At 41.0% G+C, this 19,384-nt stretch overlaps 1 protein-coding gene across 2 annotated transcripts in view; it reads left to right on the plus strand.

Moving 5' to 3' along the window:
- The window catches only part of MAP7 (microtubule associated protein 7), a 131,735-nt gene that overhangs the window by 54,692 nt on the left and 57,659 nt on the right, over positions 1-19,384 (plus strand). For both annotated transcript variants that reach the window (XM_080390128.1, XM_080390129.1), the window contains exon 3: positions 15,651-15,719. In XM_080390128.1, the coding sequence (XP_080246254.1) occupies positions 15,651-15,719 (69 nt within the window). The remainder of the gene's footprint in view (positions 1-15,650; positions 15,720-19,384) is intronic.

The raw sequence follows: 19,384 nt of genomic DNA on the forward strand, positions 1-19,384 counted from the left end.
GCTTAAGGAACTAAAAGAAAACCTGCAAGGACTTGAAATGATTTATATTTTTATGATGTATAAAGAGCTGCCCTAGTACTGGACTTAGGGCATATGTTTGTGGTGCCAATAAAGTAGTTTGTGGCTGTGTCTGAAGAGGAACTGGCTGCCCGTGGAGATTCTACAGAGAAACAAGTTTTGCTTTTTTTACAAAGCTTATGCGCATGGGAGAGCGGCAGCTTATAAAGCCAAGCTCCACTTCTTAGCGGTGTGACACTCAGCCTAAGATCCCAGAAAGAACCTGGGAAAAAAGTATACTTTGGTTTTGCTAGCATATCTGAAGTGATTAATTATTCTTAAAACACAAAGGCCAAAGAGCTCCAGTAACCATTTGATGTGTTCATATTAAAAAGACATTAAAAGTAAATATTAGTGTAATTTAAAGATTTTGAGTACCTTCCTGTTCGAATATATCTTTGCCTTTATAAACAGACATTCATTTATATGTTTTTTTCAAAGTCATGGAGCTCAGAAATAGTTCAGGTTGTTTGTGCAGCCTCATTTCTGTGTATGCAGTATTGTAATTAGCTATTAGTCTGCTGCCAAGCAATACCTTATTCTGCACGAAGTCCTGTTTCCTGGCAGCTGGATATCAGTAAAGAACTGGTCCCTGAACTGAAAATATAATTTTCCAGTTTCCTATGATGCTGACTTTGAAAGACAAGTTTTCCAGTAAATGGTGTCTTGAGAATTCAGTCGAGCTCTTGGCTGGTAGTAGCTGTACTTCTCTTGTGCCTCCTTAAATATGACAGTGTAGCCCTGGCACAGTTCTTATTTTTGACAGTGATTGAAGTGATTAAGGATAAGTCATGCAACAGAAATTCATTTTCTTAAGTCGGTGTTTCAGCTTTGTTCCCTGCCCGGTAATAGTAGGAAACATTCCCTTTTGCTTCACTGTTTCTGAGTATATGCCTTTTGCACCACATTAAATGCTTCTTTTATTTAGCTTACAGTAATATTATATATCTTCTATGTAGAGAACAGGAGAAGAATTAGAAAATGGAGTGTTGCACTTGCTCTAAGTAGTCACAGCATCCCTTCTAGCGAGGTAGAGGCAGGCTAGCAGAAAACTGACTGTTTTCCTCAGGCAAATGTACTCTTGATTAGAGTAATGGCTTGAATGTGTGCATCCAGGAACTTAACTGCTAAATAACAGCATGCAGTCTTTGTAGTTTTAACTGTTTCAGAAATAATTGTCTGCACAGAGTAGGTTGTATAAACAAAGCCTGGCTTCTGTGAATCTTCCTGCTGTCTTTAGTTGAGAGGTGGTTGTTGCTATAGTGACTGGCAGGCATTATTCGTATTTTATTTTCCTAAGGCTGGAAGGGGGACTGAACATCTCTGCAAAATTTGCGAGCTGCAGAGCTTTGGCCAGAAAACTCTGCAGCGGTAAAGCGGTTACCTATGTTACTTGCATTGGTCCCACTAACTTGTAGGTGGTCTAGAATTTACCTCTGTCTGGAACAGAAATCCCAGCATATGTCCTAAGCATAAATCCTAGTGGCCAAATATGGTGGTGTGTGAAAAAAATTAGGTACCAGGAGCAAGTATAGCTATCTCAGTGTAATGCTTAACTTGACTTAGCTAAGATGAGCTCCTGTGTTGGAGTCTAGTGTCAACAAGGCTCTCCTACTTTCAGTACCTGAGTTGGCTTGGGGTGCTGAGTCAGGACATGAAATCCCCATGGCAATTAAGTTTTTCCATAGTAAACAAGGTCGTGGCACTTCATTATTTAAGAAGCTGCATTTTGCAGAAATCTCTGCAGCTTCTATAGTAAATATTACCCCATGCTCCTTTGCATGGAGCACTAAATGCCTTAGACTGTTAGTGTTAAATAATACTAAAGAAGTGTTAAAAACCACTTCTTTTCCCCCCCCTACATACTCCCTTATTGTGTCTTCTACTGATTCTTTGGTAAAATACTTGATAAGATCTCACTAAAGACCGAAGAGCCTGTGCAAAGCAGCTTCTTTGGGAGTAAAATACTGTCAACCAGAAGTCACTTGTCTGTTTTTGCAAATGAATTTCTGATTGTAAGATGAAAATAGCTGCTAAATCCATAGGCTAGGTTGAAACTATCCTGTTTGTCTTCTTGCAATGGGCCCCTATTTATTCTCTTCCAAACAAGGTAATTCAATAGAGTTTCTCTTGCAACCCAATTTTCTTCATAGAAGCAGAAGGATGAGACTGAGGTTGGTTTAAAGCAATTATGGGATGAAGGCCAGGAGTCCACTTAGTTTGGCAGATAGAGAAATTCTGAGTTTAAAGTAATTGAAAGCAAAGGAAGGGAAATCTTGGATAATCGAAATCTCTTAAGCTTTACTGTAGGTGTCTTTAAGAGGGGTGGGAAGTGATAGAGGGAGTTGCCCTTCATGTGGCAGGGTAGTAACTTGGAATCTGGTGAGAGCTGCTGTACTGCTGGTAGAAGCTCTGTGGAAAGAAGGTGCTTGGAGGTACCCAGAAGGTGAGGAACCTGATGAATGTGTTCTAAAAGTAATGCAGTGGGAGAGTTGTTGGTGTTGTAGGTCTCACTTGCATAGTTGTGTAAGGTGACAATGCAGAGTAACCTAACTAGAAAGAAGGCTTTGAAAGGGAATAGTCCTATTTTTGAACTTTCTTCCTTCCTTCTTCTGCTTATAAAGCTCATATAACTTCATTTTTGCAGTGTTTTGTGCCTTTTTAAAACACTTGCAGACCTTTGTGTGTGTGGGAAATGCTAGAAGTGCACTAGTATTCAGAGTGTGCCTGCAGTTACACACACAGCAGAGGGCGATCATTAAAGTATAAAAATAAGCTGGTGAAATCTGTCTGTCCTGTATAATGTCCAGAAAGACAGCACCTATCTGAATTTGCTCCTTATAGAAAAAAAAAAGCAGTTCCAAACCTCACCTTGCTTCCATGATCTAAACCTTGCCTGTTGAGCAAAGCTCAGCAGACTGAGATGTTAGTGAAGATAAGTTTTTATTCTTACACAGAGCCTACTCAGCCTGTACCTGAATATGGTATATGTGTGTGGTGATGTCCCCATATGACAACAGGATCACTCTGTTACTGTAGAAAGGGATTAATTACTGGGAGACAGAAAACCAGTTGTACCTTGCTTTTGAATGATCAGTATGTTGCCATGGCAGAAGTACCGCCGTTACTTGCTCTGTGCCTTAAATGTGAAGTCATTGGGATGGTAGCTATGGATCTCAGTGCACATGGTGTTAAGTCTGGTCAGACTAGTGCAGCCTGAGCAAATTTGGGAAGAGTTGAAAGCATGGATATGCACCAAGTTCAGTAGGGATGTGATGGCTTTTGTATGTCAGTGGGCTGGCAAGAAGAAAGACTGGTTCAGTCTGAGAGCTGGTAGGTGTCTTCTAAATAAACCAGTAGGTATTATTTTGTGACCTATTCATTTGTTAAAAATATATATTGCATCAAAAGAATGTTTTATTTTACTTTTTGCTGGGAGAAATCATTACCTTCTCTTGTTGCAAAGCTGAGTGAGACCAAAGAGATTGCATTGTTCTAAAAAATGTTTAGATCTCAAGATCAAATTGCTTAATAGAGCAATGTATAGCAAAGTATCCATTTTCCCCTTCTTTCTATCCCCATATTCACTTTGCTGTAATGCAGTTGATATCTGTGTTTTTCTAGGACTCGAACACTTCGATCATTGTGCCCTCTGAACAAGGATATCAAATAATAAATACTCAAATTGCTCTCCCCAGCTCAAGCAATCTGACCTTGGGATCAGCGTGATACTGAAAGCAGGTTAGTCTGTGCCTAAATGCAGGGAGAAAATTAGAAAGGCGAAAGCCCAGCTAGAACTCAAGCTGGCCACTACCATAAAAGATAACAAAAAATGTTTTTAAAATACATTAGAAACAAAAGCAAAGCCAAGGATAATCTCCATCCTTTACTAGATGCGGTGGGGAACACTGCCACAAAGGACAAGGAAAAGGCTGAGGTACTTAATGCTTTCTTTGCCTCAGTCTTTAATAGCAAGACCAGTTACTCTCAGGGTACTCAGTCCCCTGGGCTGGAACAGGGTTGAGGCGGAGCAGAGTGAAATCCCCACAGTCCAGGAGGAAACAGTCAGTGGCCTGTGGCTCCACTTAGATGTGCACAAGTCTGTGGGGCCGGATGGGATCCACCCGAGGGTACTGAGAGAGCTGGTAGAAGAGCCTGTCAAGCACAGGGGCAGGAAGGCAGATCTGGGAAACGACAGGCTTGTCAGCCTGACCTTGGTGCCGGGGAGGGTTATGGAGCAGATCATCTTAAGTGACAACACGTGACATCTGCAGGACAATTGGGGGATCAGCCCCAGCCAGCATGGGTTTATGAAAGGCAGGTCCAACTTGACGGACCTGATCTCCTTCTATGACAACACGATCCACCTAGTGGATGAAGGAAAGCCTGTGGATGTTGTCTACCTGGACCCCAATAAACTCTTTGACACCGCCTGCCAGAGCATTCTCCTGCGAGGCTGTGAGGCTACTCACAGCTTGGATGGGCGTATTCTTTGCTGGGTAAAAACTGGCTGGATGGCCGAGCCCAAAGAGTGGTGTTGAATGGTGTTACATCCAGCTGGTGGCCCGTCACAAGTGGTGTTCCCCAGGGCTCAGTCCTCTTTCATATCTTTATTGACAGTCTGGACAAGGGGATCGAGTGCACCCTCAGTAAGTTTGCAGGTGACACCAAGCTGAGAAGAGCGTTGATCTGCTTGAGGGTCAGAAGGCTCTGCAGAGGGATCTGGACAGGCTGGACCGAAGGGACAAGACCAACTGGACGGCATTCAACAAGGAGAAGTGCCAGGTCCTGCACTTGGGTCACAACAATCCCAAGCTACAGGCTTGGGGGGAGAGCAATGGGAAAGGTGCCTGGTGGGAAAGGAGCTGGGGATGCTGGTTGATGGCCAGCTGAACATGAGCCAGCAGTGTGCCCAGGTGGCCAAGAAGGCCAACAGCATCCTGGCTTGTATCAGCAGCAGTGTGGCCAGCAGGACAAGGGAAGGGATTGTCCCTCCTGTACTTGGCACTGGTGAGGCCGCACCTTGAATCCTGTGTTCAGTTTTGGGCCCCTCACTGCAAGACAGACACTGAGGTGCTGGAGCGTGTCCAGAGAAGGGCAGTGAGGCTGGTGAAGGGTCTGGAGCACAAGGCTTATGAGGAGCAGCTGAGGGAACTGGGGCTGTTTAGCCTGGAGAGGAGGACACTCAGGGGAGTCGTGTTATTCTCTACAACTAGCTGAGAGGAGGCTGTAGGCAGGTGGGGCTGGGTCTCTTCTCCCTTCTCCCAGATAACTAGCAACAGGACAAGAAGAAACGGCCTGAAGTGGAGCCAGGGGAGGCTTGGATTGGATATTAGGAAACTTTTCTTCACCGAAAGGTTGGTCAAGCATTGGAACAGGCTGCCCAGGAGGTGTTTAAAAAGTGCGTAGAAGCAGCACTTAGGGACATGGTTTAGTGGTGGACTTGGCAGACCTGGCTTAACTGTTAGTGATGATGATATTAAAGGTCTTTTCCAACCTAAGTGATTCTGTGATTATATGATTATAGTTCTTCAGTTTTCAGCAGTAGGTGTAAGCTTCATCACGATTTGGAAATACTCATAGGAATTATCTCATAGTTTGCAGCAAGCTCTCTAGTTGAGGTCCAGAAAAGTTTTTCAGCTAGAAAAATGTACAGGTGCTCCATTTCATATCTCTGATGTGACCTTGCATGTACAACTACTACAAGAGTACACTGACACAGATCCTGGATGTGGAGATCTGTCTGGCACTGTGGTAGCAAATGCTGTCTTCAGCAGTTCAGAAATCTGAGGAGAGGCAGCTGGTACTTGCACCTTGGCTGAATGTGTTTTTCCCTTGAGCAAAAGGGTCACAAATAAATCACTGCAGGTTACATATTGCCTTGTCTTGGTGTTTGAAGAGCACGTGGCCTAAGACAGGCTGCACAGCACAGAATGCCTGGTGTCTGGAACTGAGGTTGCCCTGCATGCCCTCAGGTAGTGGCATTTCAGCTTTTATTTTGGTGATGTGTAATTAAAAAGCTTCCATTCGTGCGTCTCATCTGTATCTGGCTGAGCTTGCCAGCCTTCTGGTCAGCTGCGAAGCCAGCTTCACAGCACAGGCTTCTTCAGCAGATAACAAGGACCTTTCAGTGGCCCTTTTATGTTAATATCATTGTTTTATATTGCAGTAAGATGATGCAATAGTTATCCAGAGGAAATAATGTGAGTATCAGATTTCTTGTAAATGCATTTGTAAATGTAATTACAGTTATTGAGTTTCTTTTATCATCTTTAAGGGACTCGAAGCAGTATAAGGGCTCTCCCTACGAAGGCACTCAGTTTGGTATGTTCTCCTATGTTATTTAATATTTTAGGATGCAATGCTTTTTAAAGCCAGCATACTCAGCCAAAAGTAATCTTTTCTAAATATGGATTTCCCAATAGAGCAGTTACATAATTTTAGTTAAAAAAAAAAAATAATGTCCCTTTCTCTGTCATTATTTGAATCATCTAGTTTTATGTCTGTGGAGTGTTTCCAAAGACATCTATGTATGTTTCTGTTTTTAGCGTTTTACAATTTAGTGCTGAATTAGCTGTGACAGTTTTAAAACATCTGTTTACCTTCCTAGTCTACAATATGATGAAAACAGTGGCAACTCTTACACTATTCCGTGAGTAGTAAACACTAAGGCTGATGAGTTTTCACTTCTACTTAGCTCAGCCAGGACACCAGAGGTGAAGTACATGAGTAGCAGCGCTTTGTATGACAACTCTGATGGTAGACTTCTGTGATATGTGGCAGAGCAAAAAGAACTGGGATGGTCACTGCAACTTGGTGTCTTTTAATTTATTTATATTTGCAAACCAGACCCTTTAAGTTTCACAGTGTTGGAAATATGAAAAGATGTACTTCAATGCCAAACTTGTAAGAATTGAAAATATTTTAGTGCAAGATTAATTCATAGGTGTGTTTAAATAAGGCATGAACTTTGCTTTGCTGTTTCAGTGAGTAGAAATGAAATACAGATACTCTGTCACTCTTCTGACTCAAACCTCTGTCTTGCAAATGTAGTCTGGAAGTACTACTGCTGTTTAGACTTTAAAAGAATAGGCATTTTCCATTTGCTAATGATAGACATTTCAGAAAGTTTATATGTGAAATTCGGAACATTTATATTGCCTGTACTAAAAACAGCAAACAGGTCTATAGTCTGCAAGTACTTTTTGCATCACCCTAGTTCCCTCAACAGTTCCTTCAGCCTGCTTCCTTAACAAGAGGATCTAAGTGTTGACATCCAACCAAAATTAGGCACATCTCTTTATTCTTTGAAATCGGAAGTCTAGGTCTTAGTTTTAAATCACTGGAGTACATTAAATATAAGCCTTTTAGAGAATTCACACACATCACAGTTCTTACTGTCTCACTGCTATAGTAATGGGCAGAACCTTGTAAATCTTCATAAAAATAGTTTTATCACTGTTGCTAATTAGAATGTTTTGTTACAAAAAGATTTTGATTGGAGCTCTAATGGTATAACCATACCCATTCTGCTAACGGTTTTCTGAAGCATTTAAATTAAGAGGCCTGAGGATGTTGGTTTGGAAGTGTTTCTATTTTTCTACTGAAGTGTAGCTCTGTTAGGGAAATCTTTCCAGTGTCTCTTCCTGAACCATCTAGACCAGGGCTTTTAAGAGGGCTTGGAGTTTTTTGGGTGGAATGGAGGGAGCTTGACAGTAAGTGTGCAGAGCACAGACTTTCCATCCTGATGCTTCAGTTCTGTTCCTATCTGCATGCTCTTCCTCAAAAGAATTAACCTTGAAAGAAAGCCGGTGCACCATCTTGGCTCCCCCCTCCCTGAAAAGCTACATCTTTTGTGAACAAACTTCTGCCAAATGCATGTTGATGTCACGCAGGCCTCCTTTCCTGTCAGAATCCTCCGATCCTCTCCTTGTCCCTCCCTGCAGTCTTCCCATCCCCAGATACTTTTGTTTTCCTATCCTGCTGTGTTAAAAAAAAATAAAATAACTTGATTTCTGAGCTTGCTCTGAGCCTCCCATCTGAACCAGTCTCTGAGCCTTTCTGGAGACACCTGGAAGCTCTTTGTTGACAGTGACTGAGAGCCCATGTGCTGTTTTGCTCCTGTCCTCAGCAAAGGCTTGGGGAGCATCTGTTGGCTACCAGGACAGCACATCACTACATAGGAAGGGGTCTGCAGCAAGATTTTTAAGTTACGAAGTTTGCTTCGGAGTGGCCTGTGGTTAGGAGCTGACTGCTGGCAGGCTACTTGCTCTTGGGAGGCCAGCAGCAACACACAAGCCACCATCCTGCACAGAAGGGAAGTTTAGAGTTGTTGCAGAAGAGGAGAAAAGGAGGAGATGTTTTACATGAATAAAATGCTGATGCTTAGTTCCTGCACGGCGCAAGTGTCAGAGTAAACATCTTGGACACAGCTGTTCTGAGCAGTATGTACAAATGGATTTCAGGGATGGAAAAGGAGATGGTTTGGTTTTGTGTTCAAGCTTTTGTATTTGGGTCACTGCTTGATCCATCTCCATGCTCCTCAGCAGGGTTGTATTGTAGCATGTATTAGTTGAAAGTAAAAATTTTCTTGCTATCTTGTTTTGAAAGACTTGACTTTGATAACTGCTACATATGCTTGCATGAGAGCTTACAAAAGCAAAACTAGCACTGATTGCAGTGTAATTTTGGTACACTCAAAGCACAGATTTATAATAATCTTCTGAAAAAGCACATCGGGTCCTGAACAGCATTAGGCCTTCAGAGTGTGCTTACAAAGGGAATGAATGGAAGCAAGGAGTAGCCTTGACTCAGTGTTCAGCTCAGGCACAGCTGGTAGAAGCAGCAGTGTAAGGAAGTTGGTCTGTCCAAGGTCACTCCAACTTCCACTACAGTGCAGAAATACCAGAAAAGATTGTCTCCAGCTGTGTTGGAACAGATTGCCAAGCCACTTCTCCCCAGGCTTTTCCTGAGGGGTAGTTTCAGAGTTGTTATTGACAAGTGGATTTTGTGAAAACGGTAGTATTTTAACAAGTGACCATGTGGTGTTTTTCTTGTATACTTTTTTAAGACTTACTGCTTCCCACATTTCTGAAGAGGAGAGCAGATCATAACTTTGCTCTGACTGTTAAGATTTTAATATTAGGTATTCAGCTGCTTGGTTTTTACCTTTTTATCTATCAGCTGAGCTGCATGCAACTTGGTAATTTTTGGCCAGCCATAGGACTTTCAGACCTATTTAGCTCTCGAGAGACCACTATCCTTTGTTCCCAAGCTTCCAATTTAAAAATACAAGTAAAAGATAAGTATGGTGTGCAAGTATGGAATGAACGCAGTACTTAACTCTAGAGTGATAAGCAGCACTAAAATATTACTTCACTATATTGTTTGTCTAAGTATTTATATGGACATTATTGATAATACAAAGAGTAAGAAATACTAAAGACTTGAAAGATATATTTTGCTGTAAATACAGAGAGTAGCTTTTACATGTGTACACGTTACCAAAGTCTTACAAGCTGTGGATGTAGGAAGAGGCAGAAGTCACAAGTAGTGGGAAAGCTTTTATTCACGTTGAAATTTGTTTTCCCTGTATCCAGCCCCTGTATTGTGGCTCACATGAATTTGTTAGAATAGAACAACCAGTTGTTGATATTTTTATTCCAAGTCAGGAATTTGGTCTTAATGTAGCTCTGCATTTAAGCTAATAAACTTTGTCAGGTCAGACCTGTATCTGCACTATCAATACACTCAACCCAGCACTGCAATACCTCTCATTTGATTGAGCTGGTAACTAGCTGCTGTTCCTGGTGGCTGGATAAAACTGCCTACAGTAGCCTCACTTCTTCATTCTTGCTTATACAGCTTAGGAGGCTCTGTTCTCTGCTTAATTCTGACTAATTCAAACTATGTGTTTTTACACTGTGTGTATTGGGCATAAAATGCTGTATAAAATAAGCATGTAAACTAAAGAGTGGGTTTTGTTTGGTTTTTTTGGAGCAGCATTCATAAGGGAGTAATTGGAGGTAGCAGAATTGAATGTTAAGGAGTAAATAATATAGCAGTTCTCGGTTAACTTCTAAATTTCCCAGTTTAATGCTGACTTGCCTCTGCTGCATATTGGCAACACTTTTTGACTGAGGCATTACTTGGTTACAGTAGTTGCTTCTGATGCCTTCTCTATCTCCCAACACGCACCCCTGGCACTTTGACAGTTAAACTGCTGTTCAGTAAAACAGGGTGGGGGGGATTAGCTGACAAGTGACAGGGACAGAATAGCTAGGTTTTTTTTCTTTTCCCTTTAGTCCCTTCTGGGTTTTAGTGATTTCTTTTTTCTCCTAGCTGTTTTTCAGTACTTCTGTCTCTCCCTTGTGGAATAAGAGCAAGGAACTGGAATGTGGTATCTCCTCCTGGCTGCTCGGAGCATTCTTTACCCAGAAGAGTATCTGAACTGTCAGGCATGCGTAGCTGTCTGCATGCCTCGGGCTTACCTGTGCTTGTGCTCTTATCCACGGCTGTGCAGCCCTCATACAGTTCCACTTTTCAGATGCTTGCTATGGTGCAGTTCTGTGTGGGCTGCTGTGCACACCCTGACCCTCACACAAGTCTGAGCACCATCTCTTGCTTGTGGGACCCCAAGTGCCCTTTCCCACTGTGTTTAATCTGTTGAGGAAGTGGAGAGCCGGTAGTACAGCTACCTCTGTCCTGTAGCAGATCTCCTGCTTCAACTGTGCAGAGCTTAAGCATCTTCTTTCCAGATCTTCAGCCTTGATGTAGGGGCTCTGGTTTGCCCTTTACCTCACTAGGGATAGCTGGTTCCTGTTGTGCAAACATGCGCTTGATTTGTCACGGCCTGAAAAACAAATGCTTGTAATCTGCACAGCATTTGCTCATTTTGACAGGCTTTTTAAAAAACATGTGACACGTCCCAGCTCAGTGTTTCTTGGCATTCTCTGCTTTTTCCAGAGTCTCAGCAAGCATTCCTCCTGTTTTTCAGTGCACCCTCTCAGGGGCTTTACTTCTCAATCAGATTTTTCCCCTTGGATGTGCTGTCTTGCTTAGTTTCTCAGGCCAGTCTCCTTTGACCAGAGCTTACCTGGCAGGTAAAGAAGCACTAAAAGTATATGGGTTTCCTTCTTTTTCAAGGTTTCCAATGAGACCTTTCCTCAGCTTTGCAACTTTTAAAGAGAAAATCATAGAATCATTTAGGTTGGAAAAGACCTTTGAGATCATAAAGTCTAACCATTAAGCCAGGTCTGCCAAGTCCACCACTAAACCATGTCCCTAAGTGCTGCTTCTACGCACTTTTTAAACATCTCCAGGGATGGTGATTCCCCCACCTCCCTGGGCAGCCTGTTCCAATGCTTGACCAACCTTTCGGTGAAGAAAAGTTTCCTAATATCCAATCCAAGCCTCCCCTGGCTCCACTTCAGGCCGTTTCTTCTTGTCCTGTTGCTAGTTATCTGGGAGAAGGGAGAAGAGACCCAGCCCCACCTGCCTACAGCCTCCTCTCAGCTAGTTGTAGAGAACAACACGGTCTTCCCTGTATTTCTGGAAACTGGAGGAGATTATTCAAAAAATTTGAAGCCTCTGTCAAAGCTCATCTCATGGCAAATTGGAGTTTCATTAACCTGTAGTGACCTGCTGCAGGTGTTTACATCAGTGGCTTTGATGACATGTTAGATAAAGTTGAACATGAAGTTGTGGTTATGTAGTAGTAGGGATATTGTTTTAGTCAACAAAATTAGTAAGTTCAGAGCAATCCTTACACCAGGCTAATGCTCTGTCACCATCAGTTGTTACCCAGGCACTGAGCACTTAAAAGGAATGGTGGAAGTAAGATGGATGGATAATCCAGCTCAATTTTAAAATTACTTTTAAATTTTAAATATATACTTCTACCTTTAAAAAAGGGGTGGTGGGGGTACTTCCAGCCACAATAATACAGTGTTGCATTGATGTGTTGAGAAAGAAAACAAGGTTTTGGTTCTGTCAACCCTTCCATGCACTGGATAGGTAGGTAAATTCACATATTTTTAAGCCTTTGCAGGCCCACTTAGACAAAACTTTTCATCTCTGTTTCTTATCCGAAAGTGTTACTGAAGAGGGTGGATGTTAGATAACATCTCACCTGGCGAGGAAGGCTAGAGGAAGGTTTAATAACTGATGAGAGCATCCTGGTTTGGAGAGTTTATTTGTGGATGACTATTGGAAGACTGTTCACTGAAACTGGTCTTTGAAAAGTGAAGGTGGAGTGATGCAGCTCTTTATAGCTTTTTCCATCAGTGGAAGCTCAGGGTGGAGTGTTTACCCATATGATCTCTCCTTTAGCTGGGATGGATGACCAATATGATTCTTGAGTGGCTCTCTGGCCAAATCACTTAGCATTTCAGTTCATCAGAAACACTAGAACTTAAAAAAACCCAACAAAACAACAACTGCATCAGAACCACATACCAGAAAATACCTGATGAGGTGAAATAAGACAGAGCCAGACTCTTCATGGCATGCAGTGACAGGACAGGAGATTATGGGCACAAAACTGCAATGCAGAAAATACTGTTCAGACACGAGAAACGTGTCCACTGTGAAGAGTGGTCAAAGACTGGCACAGGTTGCTCAGAGCAGTTGTGGAGTCTCCATCCTTAGAGGTACTTCAAAAGGCAACTGGACGTGGCCTGCTCAAGGCAACCCCACTTTGAGCAGAGGGGATGAACTAGATCGTTTCCAGAGATCCCTTCCAACCTCAACAGCTTGCATTCTGTGATTGTCTTCCCCAGCATATCTACACTATTACACAGTTTGTCTTCAGCCTTTTAAGTTTCCAGAATAATTCACAGAAAAAATCCTCTTATTTCTAACATTTATTTATGCAACTTTTATTCTCTCCATGCAAAGATAGTGGTTCAAAATAAGCAGCAGAGCAAGTATTAGGTAGTTGAACTATGTCTCTCCTGGCATGTCTTAGGTTATTGAGTCTTGCTGAAACCAGAGTTGTCAATATTTAGGTTTGGATTTTAGATGTTTAGTTGTCTGATTTAATCTGTTTGCATCTTAGAGCAAGAGGTATTTTATGTGGGAACACACCTACACTAGTTACTAAATACTTGTGCCAATTCTTATTTGATATCTAGCATTATTAGAATTTGCGGTTGTGCCATCTGTTCTTTTCTTCATCACTTGTCATATGAGTGGTCCCATGAATGTGTACTCAAGCTGTGTCACAAATATTCCAAGGAAATGTCAGACAAAAGGAAATATGGAAAAAAATACTACTCTGTGCACTTAGACTTCGTTACAAGTCTATCTGGATGGCATTTAAATCACTGTTTTGAAGTTAACAGAGTATTGCATAATCCCATGGCACAATGCTTGAAGAAAATAATGTGCATACATTGTGTGAGAGGTGCAAAGAAACTTATGCTGAAGCTATTAGAACGTCAGTGCTCTCATTGATGCTCAGAAACAATATTTTTACTATTTTATAACAGTTTCCCCTTCTCTGTGATGCCCTAGACTAGGCTGATGGGAATCATTGTTAGGTTCCCCATGCATTACAGCAGGACTTCTTCAGAGAATGTTCTAAATCGCTGATTCAGACAGGAAACAAGTCTGTTTTACCTCCCTCTCAGAGTTAATGTAGTAGTAAGGTATAAAGAGTTTGTAAGCTATAAAGAGTTTAAATGCACTTCCTCTGAATAAAACCCTTTTTTCAGGCCAAGTACCACTCATTTGGAATACTGAGGAAAAGCATGGGTTTTAATAGCAGTAGTTTCTACAAAGCCTGAAGGTGCAAGTGTTCAGTGTTGCTCAGATTATCTTGCCAAAAATCAGACCATCTGCCTATAGGTCAAACTAATCCTTTGTATGAGGCCTTTAAAATGGGAAAATACTGAAACCTTTTGTTGGGCTGCATTTAAGGTGTGACAATTATCATTGTGATTTGGAATTAATATTTGGTAAGTTCAACAGTAGTTACTTCTATCAATCACAAGAGACTTAGTACAGTTGTCAGGGAGGGGAGTGTCTTTTTTTTTGGCAATTACTTAAAATTTCACACTTTTTTTATGAGATGTGATTTTTGAATGTTCCTCTAGGCAAAACATTGCTCTTGAACACTAAAATTTGATAAGTTATTTTTCTATTTTCCTCACCTGCTTCCCTCCAGCAAAAAGGTACAGCAAGTGTCACATAGGTTTCTCCTGCTACCTTTCATCCTCTACGTTCATCCTGAAACATGCATGTGGAAGGAGGTAAAAGGGAAACGAGGATTTTGTCAGGCCATGAAGGGAATGAACTCACTGAGGCACTAAGGCCTGAGGTGTATTGCTGAAGCTGACGAGTATAGGAAATTGCTTGAGAGCCTTCTGGAAAAAAAAATCTTTTAAAATTATATTTTCTAAAGTGGATCTCAAACAGTAAAGCCTGTGTAGCTTTTAAAGCTGGAGTAATCAGTTTTTTCCAGCTTCCATTTCTAGTGATATTTTAATTTAAATTAATTGGGTTTTGGGGCTTTTTTCTTCCCTTAAGCTTTATTGATACAACTGTCTTGTTATCCTTGCTTGCAAATACTTTCAAGCTTTGTGTGGAATGGTTCTTAAAATTCTTATAGTCTGTCTTTAGACTCTTCCCAGATTGCTGTGTTCTGGACTCAAACACTCCTATAGTGGAGCTGCTGAACGTGAAGATGAGTATAAGCTGAGAAAGTCATGGCATCTGATCTCCTGGCTTGCTTTGAATTATAAATAGGTGCTGAGCTGAGGAAGTGCTTGTGAATTGAAGTATAATGGGTCTTTTGGGTCTTCTTTATAAGTGGTTGTTGGAAGGACATTCAGAGTCTCAGAATTATCCCTTCTTAAGACAGATAAGGCCTGATGAAAAATCTATGGAAAATAATGTGAATATCTCCTCTGATCATTCAGATCATAATTCATCCTTTCTTCATAATTCTGCATAATGGTGTATTAGTAATTTGTGAAAAGTCTATAAAGCTTTTACCAGTATCTTGTACCATACCTTCAGAAACGTAGGATCTGCAAGTCACCTTTAGCAACACAGTTTCCCCAATGCATCCAAACATTGCCACATATTTGAATGTGTCTTCAAAGTCACTCTACAGTTTCATTCTGCTATTCTCACTAACTTGCTTTTATCAGTGTGATTAATTCTGCTTCTTCCAAGGGAAATTAAGTTTTCAAAAGCAAAAAAAAAAAAAAAAAAAGGCTGCTGTTCTCTGCAAGTAGTGGTTTCTAAAGCATCACTGAGAAGGAAGAGATAAAATTAGCTGCCTGTATAGCATTAGCATAGCATGGGAAAAAATCATACACCTTATTAAAAACAACATTGTTAAAATGGTGTCTTCTTGTGGCTCTTGTCTCAATGTGAAAGGCGAACTTGTGTTGTGGCTTCAATATTTTCTGTGTAACCTTCAGGGTTTCTTCTATGCAAAATGGTGTAGAATGATATTAAAGTGGTATTTCAAAACAGTCTGGTTTTAAAGGTAATTCAGCTGTGTTTAAGTTTTATTATAATAGAGTGGTTGAACTTTTGTTTAGTAATATGATTAATCGCTTTCCTTTTCTTCCTTATTTTAGCAGCTGAAGGTTCTAAAATACAAGACAAGAAAGCCACTTCAGGACAAAGCAGCACTGGAACTAAACCAGGTATGCCATTCCACATGCTTTATGTTACAAGGCTGTTTGCCTCAATGGTGCATGAAAAAGAGCTGTCTTAGGAATCTTTAAAATGTTTGATGCTCTTATACCTCTCTTACTATTTCAGTGAAAACTGGTATCAGTGACTGTTTGTACTTAGGCTGGAATCTGACTGTTTGCAAAGAAGCAAAACTGAAAAAAAACACTACTTTTATTTTGTATAGCTTAGGAATGAGGTTTGGGAAGTGAGATAAGGCAACAGAAGTGGCTATAACTTGCATCTGTGCTTGCATGAGAACTATCTGCTGTAGGCAAAGATTTACAGCTTTATATATAAATGTGCTTCTGTTCAGACATTTCTCCACTTACCACAAAGTATGCCGTATTCTGTAATATACTCTATGTGGAAAGATATTTATCATTACCTCACCTTATTGGTACATTGTGTGGATTTAATTTGCTATTTACTTTTGCCATTGAAAGTCTGAACTAAAATGCTTCATGTAGTCCTTGAGTAGCCATGATGTAGCCGTGAGTCTGTTCCACTTGCATGCCTAAACCAAGATCCAGAAGAGCACTTAAACTCCCAAATTCTGCCTGTATTGTGATTCAGATACCCAAGCTTAAAATGTGCAGTTAATAAATGATCTTGTTTAGATGCCTGGCAAAGCATAAGCGCTTGTGTTGCTGAGGACCAGCCGCACTGTAAGCACCCCGGTTTTGACTCCTTGATGGCTTGGCCGCTCACTGGCTGTTTAGTACTGACAGACTCCTCTGTCTCCAAGTTGGATACCTTTGGCCTACATCCCCAGAGGGAAGCAATCCCAGTGCTGTCAGTGTTCAGATCATACCTTGTATGCTCTGCCAGGCAGTGCTGGGTCCAGCACAAAGCACAGCATTCATGCCTGCTCAGTCAGAAAGGCAGAGGGAAAAACAGGAGAGAATGGAGGTAAAATTACCCACTTCCATGGGAGAACCAGAACTCTAGGTGTTGGGCAGTGTTCAACATCCACTTTATCCTGCCGTATTTATTCCCAGTTTTCATTTCTCAGGAGAGTGTCCTGGCTGCTCCTTGTGTTCCCTTCATCTGTGCTGGTGTATAGAAAGAACTGCAGAATTCCTGGGACTGGAGAGAGAGAGGGTAGTCATGTGTGCAGGGTTTAGCTCTGTACCCAGCTAGTGGGAGTCTCTGTTGAAAAGAGAGTTCCTGAGAGCTGGTGGTTTGGGTTTTGTTTGTTTGGGGGTTGTTGTTGTTTTCTTTAGACTGCATATGAATTTTCACACTGTTTTGGTTAAAAACCAAATCAAGGAGTTTGCAACAGGAGTGACAGCTGTCACTATAAATAACGTCATTATTGTCTGGAAGGCATCTACAGGCTTGAACAAATATTAGGAATGCAAGGCAACTCTGAATGTATGCACAGCAGTGCAAATGGACCTAGACAAAGGGAAGAGAGTTTGAGATCCAAGTAGTGCATCTTTACAAATAATGCTGTGGCTTACATTTCTTTCTCCTTGCATCACCTCTGTGAACCAACATACAAACTGGCTGTTGTTCTCCACTTGTATCCCTTTTAGTTTCTTTAATATAAAAAATCAGCACCCTAGGAGTCAAGGGAAGAAAGGAAGTAGCCATTTGTGAGAAGAGATTGAGAGGATTATAGATGGAAATGAAGACTAGTAGCAGTCTGACTTTTGAAAGTCACACTGAGTGCAGCAGATAGTCACCTGAGCCACAGAAACTGGCCATATGTAGTAAGTACATGTGACAATTACTAATTTAGTGAAATTGCAACCTAATTTCTACAAATGTCAACTGTGCTTGAGTTCAGTGAGTATTAATCGTATAGTAGATTTGAAAAGCTTGCATTTTCCTTTTGTTAATATAATTAGGGACCAAAAATAACTGACACTTCAATGCTGAATTTCTGCAAAATGCTGTTCATGGCTTCTAAGCTCTTCTAAATGAACTAGTAAATTCTTAAAAATAATTTCCAAGTCACAGTAAGTGTTGTAATTTTATGGAAAAATATTGTTTTCATATGTAGGTTAGAGGCTTAATTTCCAGCAATAGATACAGAATTATTTTCCCCTTTATAGAACTATGGCTTCTTTAATCTCCAAACATCCCTCTTGGAGATAATGCTAACCATGTGTATGTTATGTAAATGTAGTTAAACAGACCGCTGAGTGTGAGTTCACATGCACTGCATCATACCCAGACTGCAACTTCTACAGCAGCACGTGGGTCTTACCACACTGTTCTCTGTAGAGCTTTGCATATGTCCAGTTATCAATTATTTCTGTAAGAAATGTTGCAAATGATGTTTCCCATCTCTTTGTGCAGCATCTTAAGCCTACTGCCTGATGGCAATTATGAGCAAGAGGGAGTAGAACATACCTTGTATGTTTGTCCTGGTACTCCTACTGAACGAGAAGAAATGCAGTCCCCCAGGTATGTGCCTGGTGGGTTGTTAATGAGCAGAGACTTAAGAAATAAAACAGGGAGCAGGCCCAGTGAACTTTCTTGTTTAGCCACAATTTGAAGCTATTGAAACTCTGTATTGGGGGTGCAGCTGGATTCAGAATGCAGTAGTTTGAGGTTGGGCTGGTAGCCAAACTATGAAGGATTATTTTCAAGGCTTAGAAAAGGCATTTTAATTAACAGTGTAAGATATGCACTAGCAACGTATGCTCTAGCTTCTTGTAGAAATAAAACAGTGCTGGTCTGCTATAAAGGTGTTATCCTCATCTTTGTGCCAATATTGATTTAGCTCTTTGTGATCCCAAATTTATGCAAAATAGCTTGTTATTGAAGACACACTTTCACTTTGCATAGCCTGCAACTTATTGTGAATTTTTTAGGATTGTTCTAACATCCTGGAGTGTTGGGAGAGTTCATGTGTGCATGAACACTATCAGGTGTGTGACACAGAAAAAAATAATTGGATATCTTCAAAGAGAATGGCAGAGGGCAGCTTTAAAAATTTATTTTATTCCTTCCATTGATTATAATTAGGAATTCTTAAGGGAGACCTTTTCAGTTTGCCTGTCCATGTAACCTTTCTGCCTCTTTGAAGAATTGCTGCTTCTCCCCGATAGGGAAATCTCTCCTCTTGAGAAAAAAAAAAAAAAAACAAAACACACAACACTGAAAGGAGAATAGTACATTCTGAAAGAAGCAGGATTTTACATTTTTCCCCAGTGTCTCATCATTCTCTGTCAACTCAATGTTACATTGACTTTGCTGACAGCCCTTGAAGGGAATCCTTGTTTTCCAGGGGAATTCATATTGTATGTGCATTATTCCGCTAGCACTAATTACTTGTGCTATGGGAATTCGTGTTTTGTGAATCTTTTGTGCCAGCCACAAAAGAGAGGGAATATTATTACCCTTTTGACCTGTGTCTGCATGCTGAAGAGACTGCATGCGAGTCAGCACACTTCTTATACAGCAGCCAAATGTTAATTTACACCATACATTGGACAAATCTATGCAATGGCATAGCTAGGCATAGTTTTATAAATGGCAGCACTGCGAGCTATTCAGCCAGCCTTAAAGGTTTGATCTGTAACTGGGTAATGAATTACCTTTGTCTTTGCTGGTAATTTGTTCACTTGAAGCACCTTTCATTGGGGCTGTCATGTTTGAATGTTCTTCCTACCAACTACGC

Source organism: Falco punctatus (genome assembly GCF_963210335.1).
Source record: "Falco punctatus genome assembly, chromosome: 5".
In the NCBI taxonomy this organism is placed as follows: domain Eukaryota; kingdom Metazoa; phylum Chordata; class Aves; order Falconiformes; family Falconidae; genus Falco; species Falco punctatus.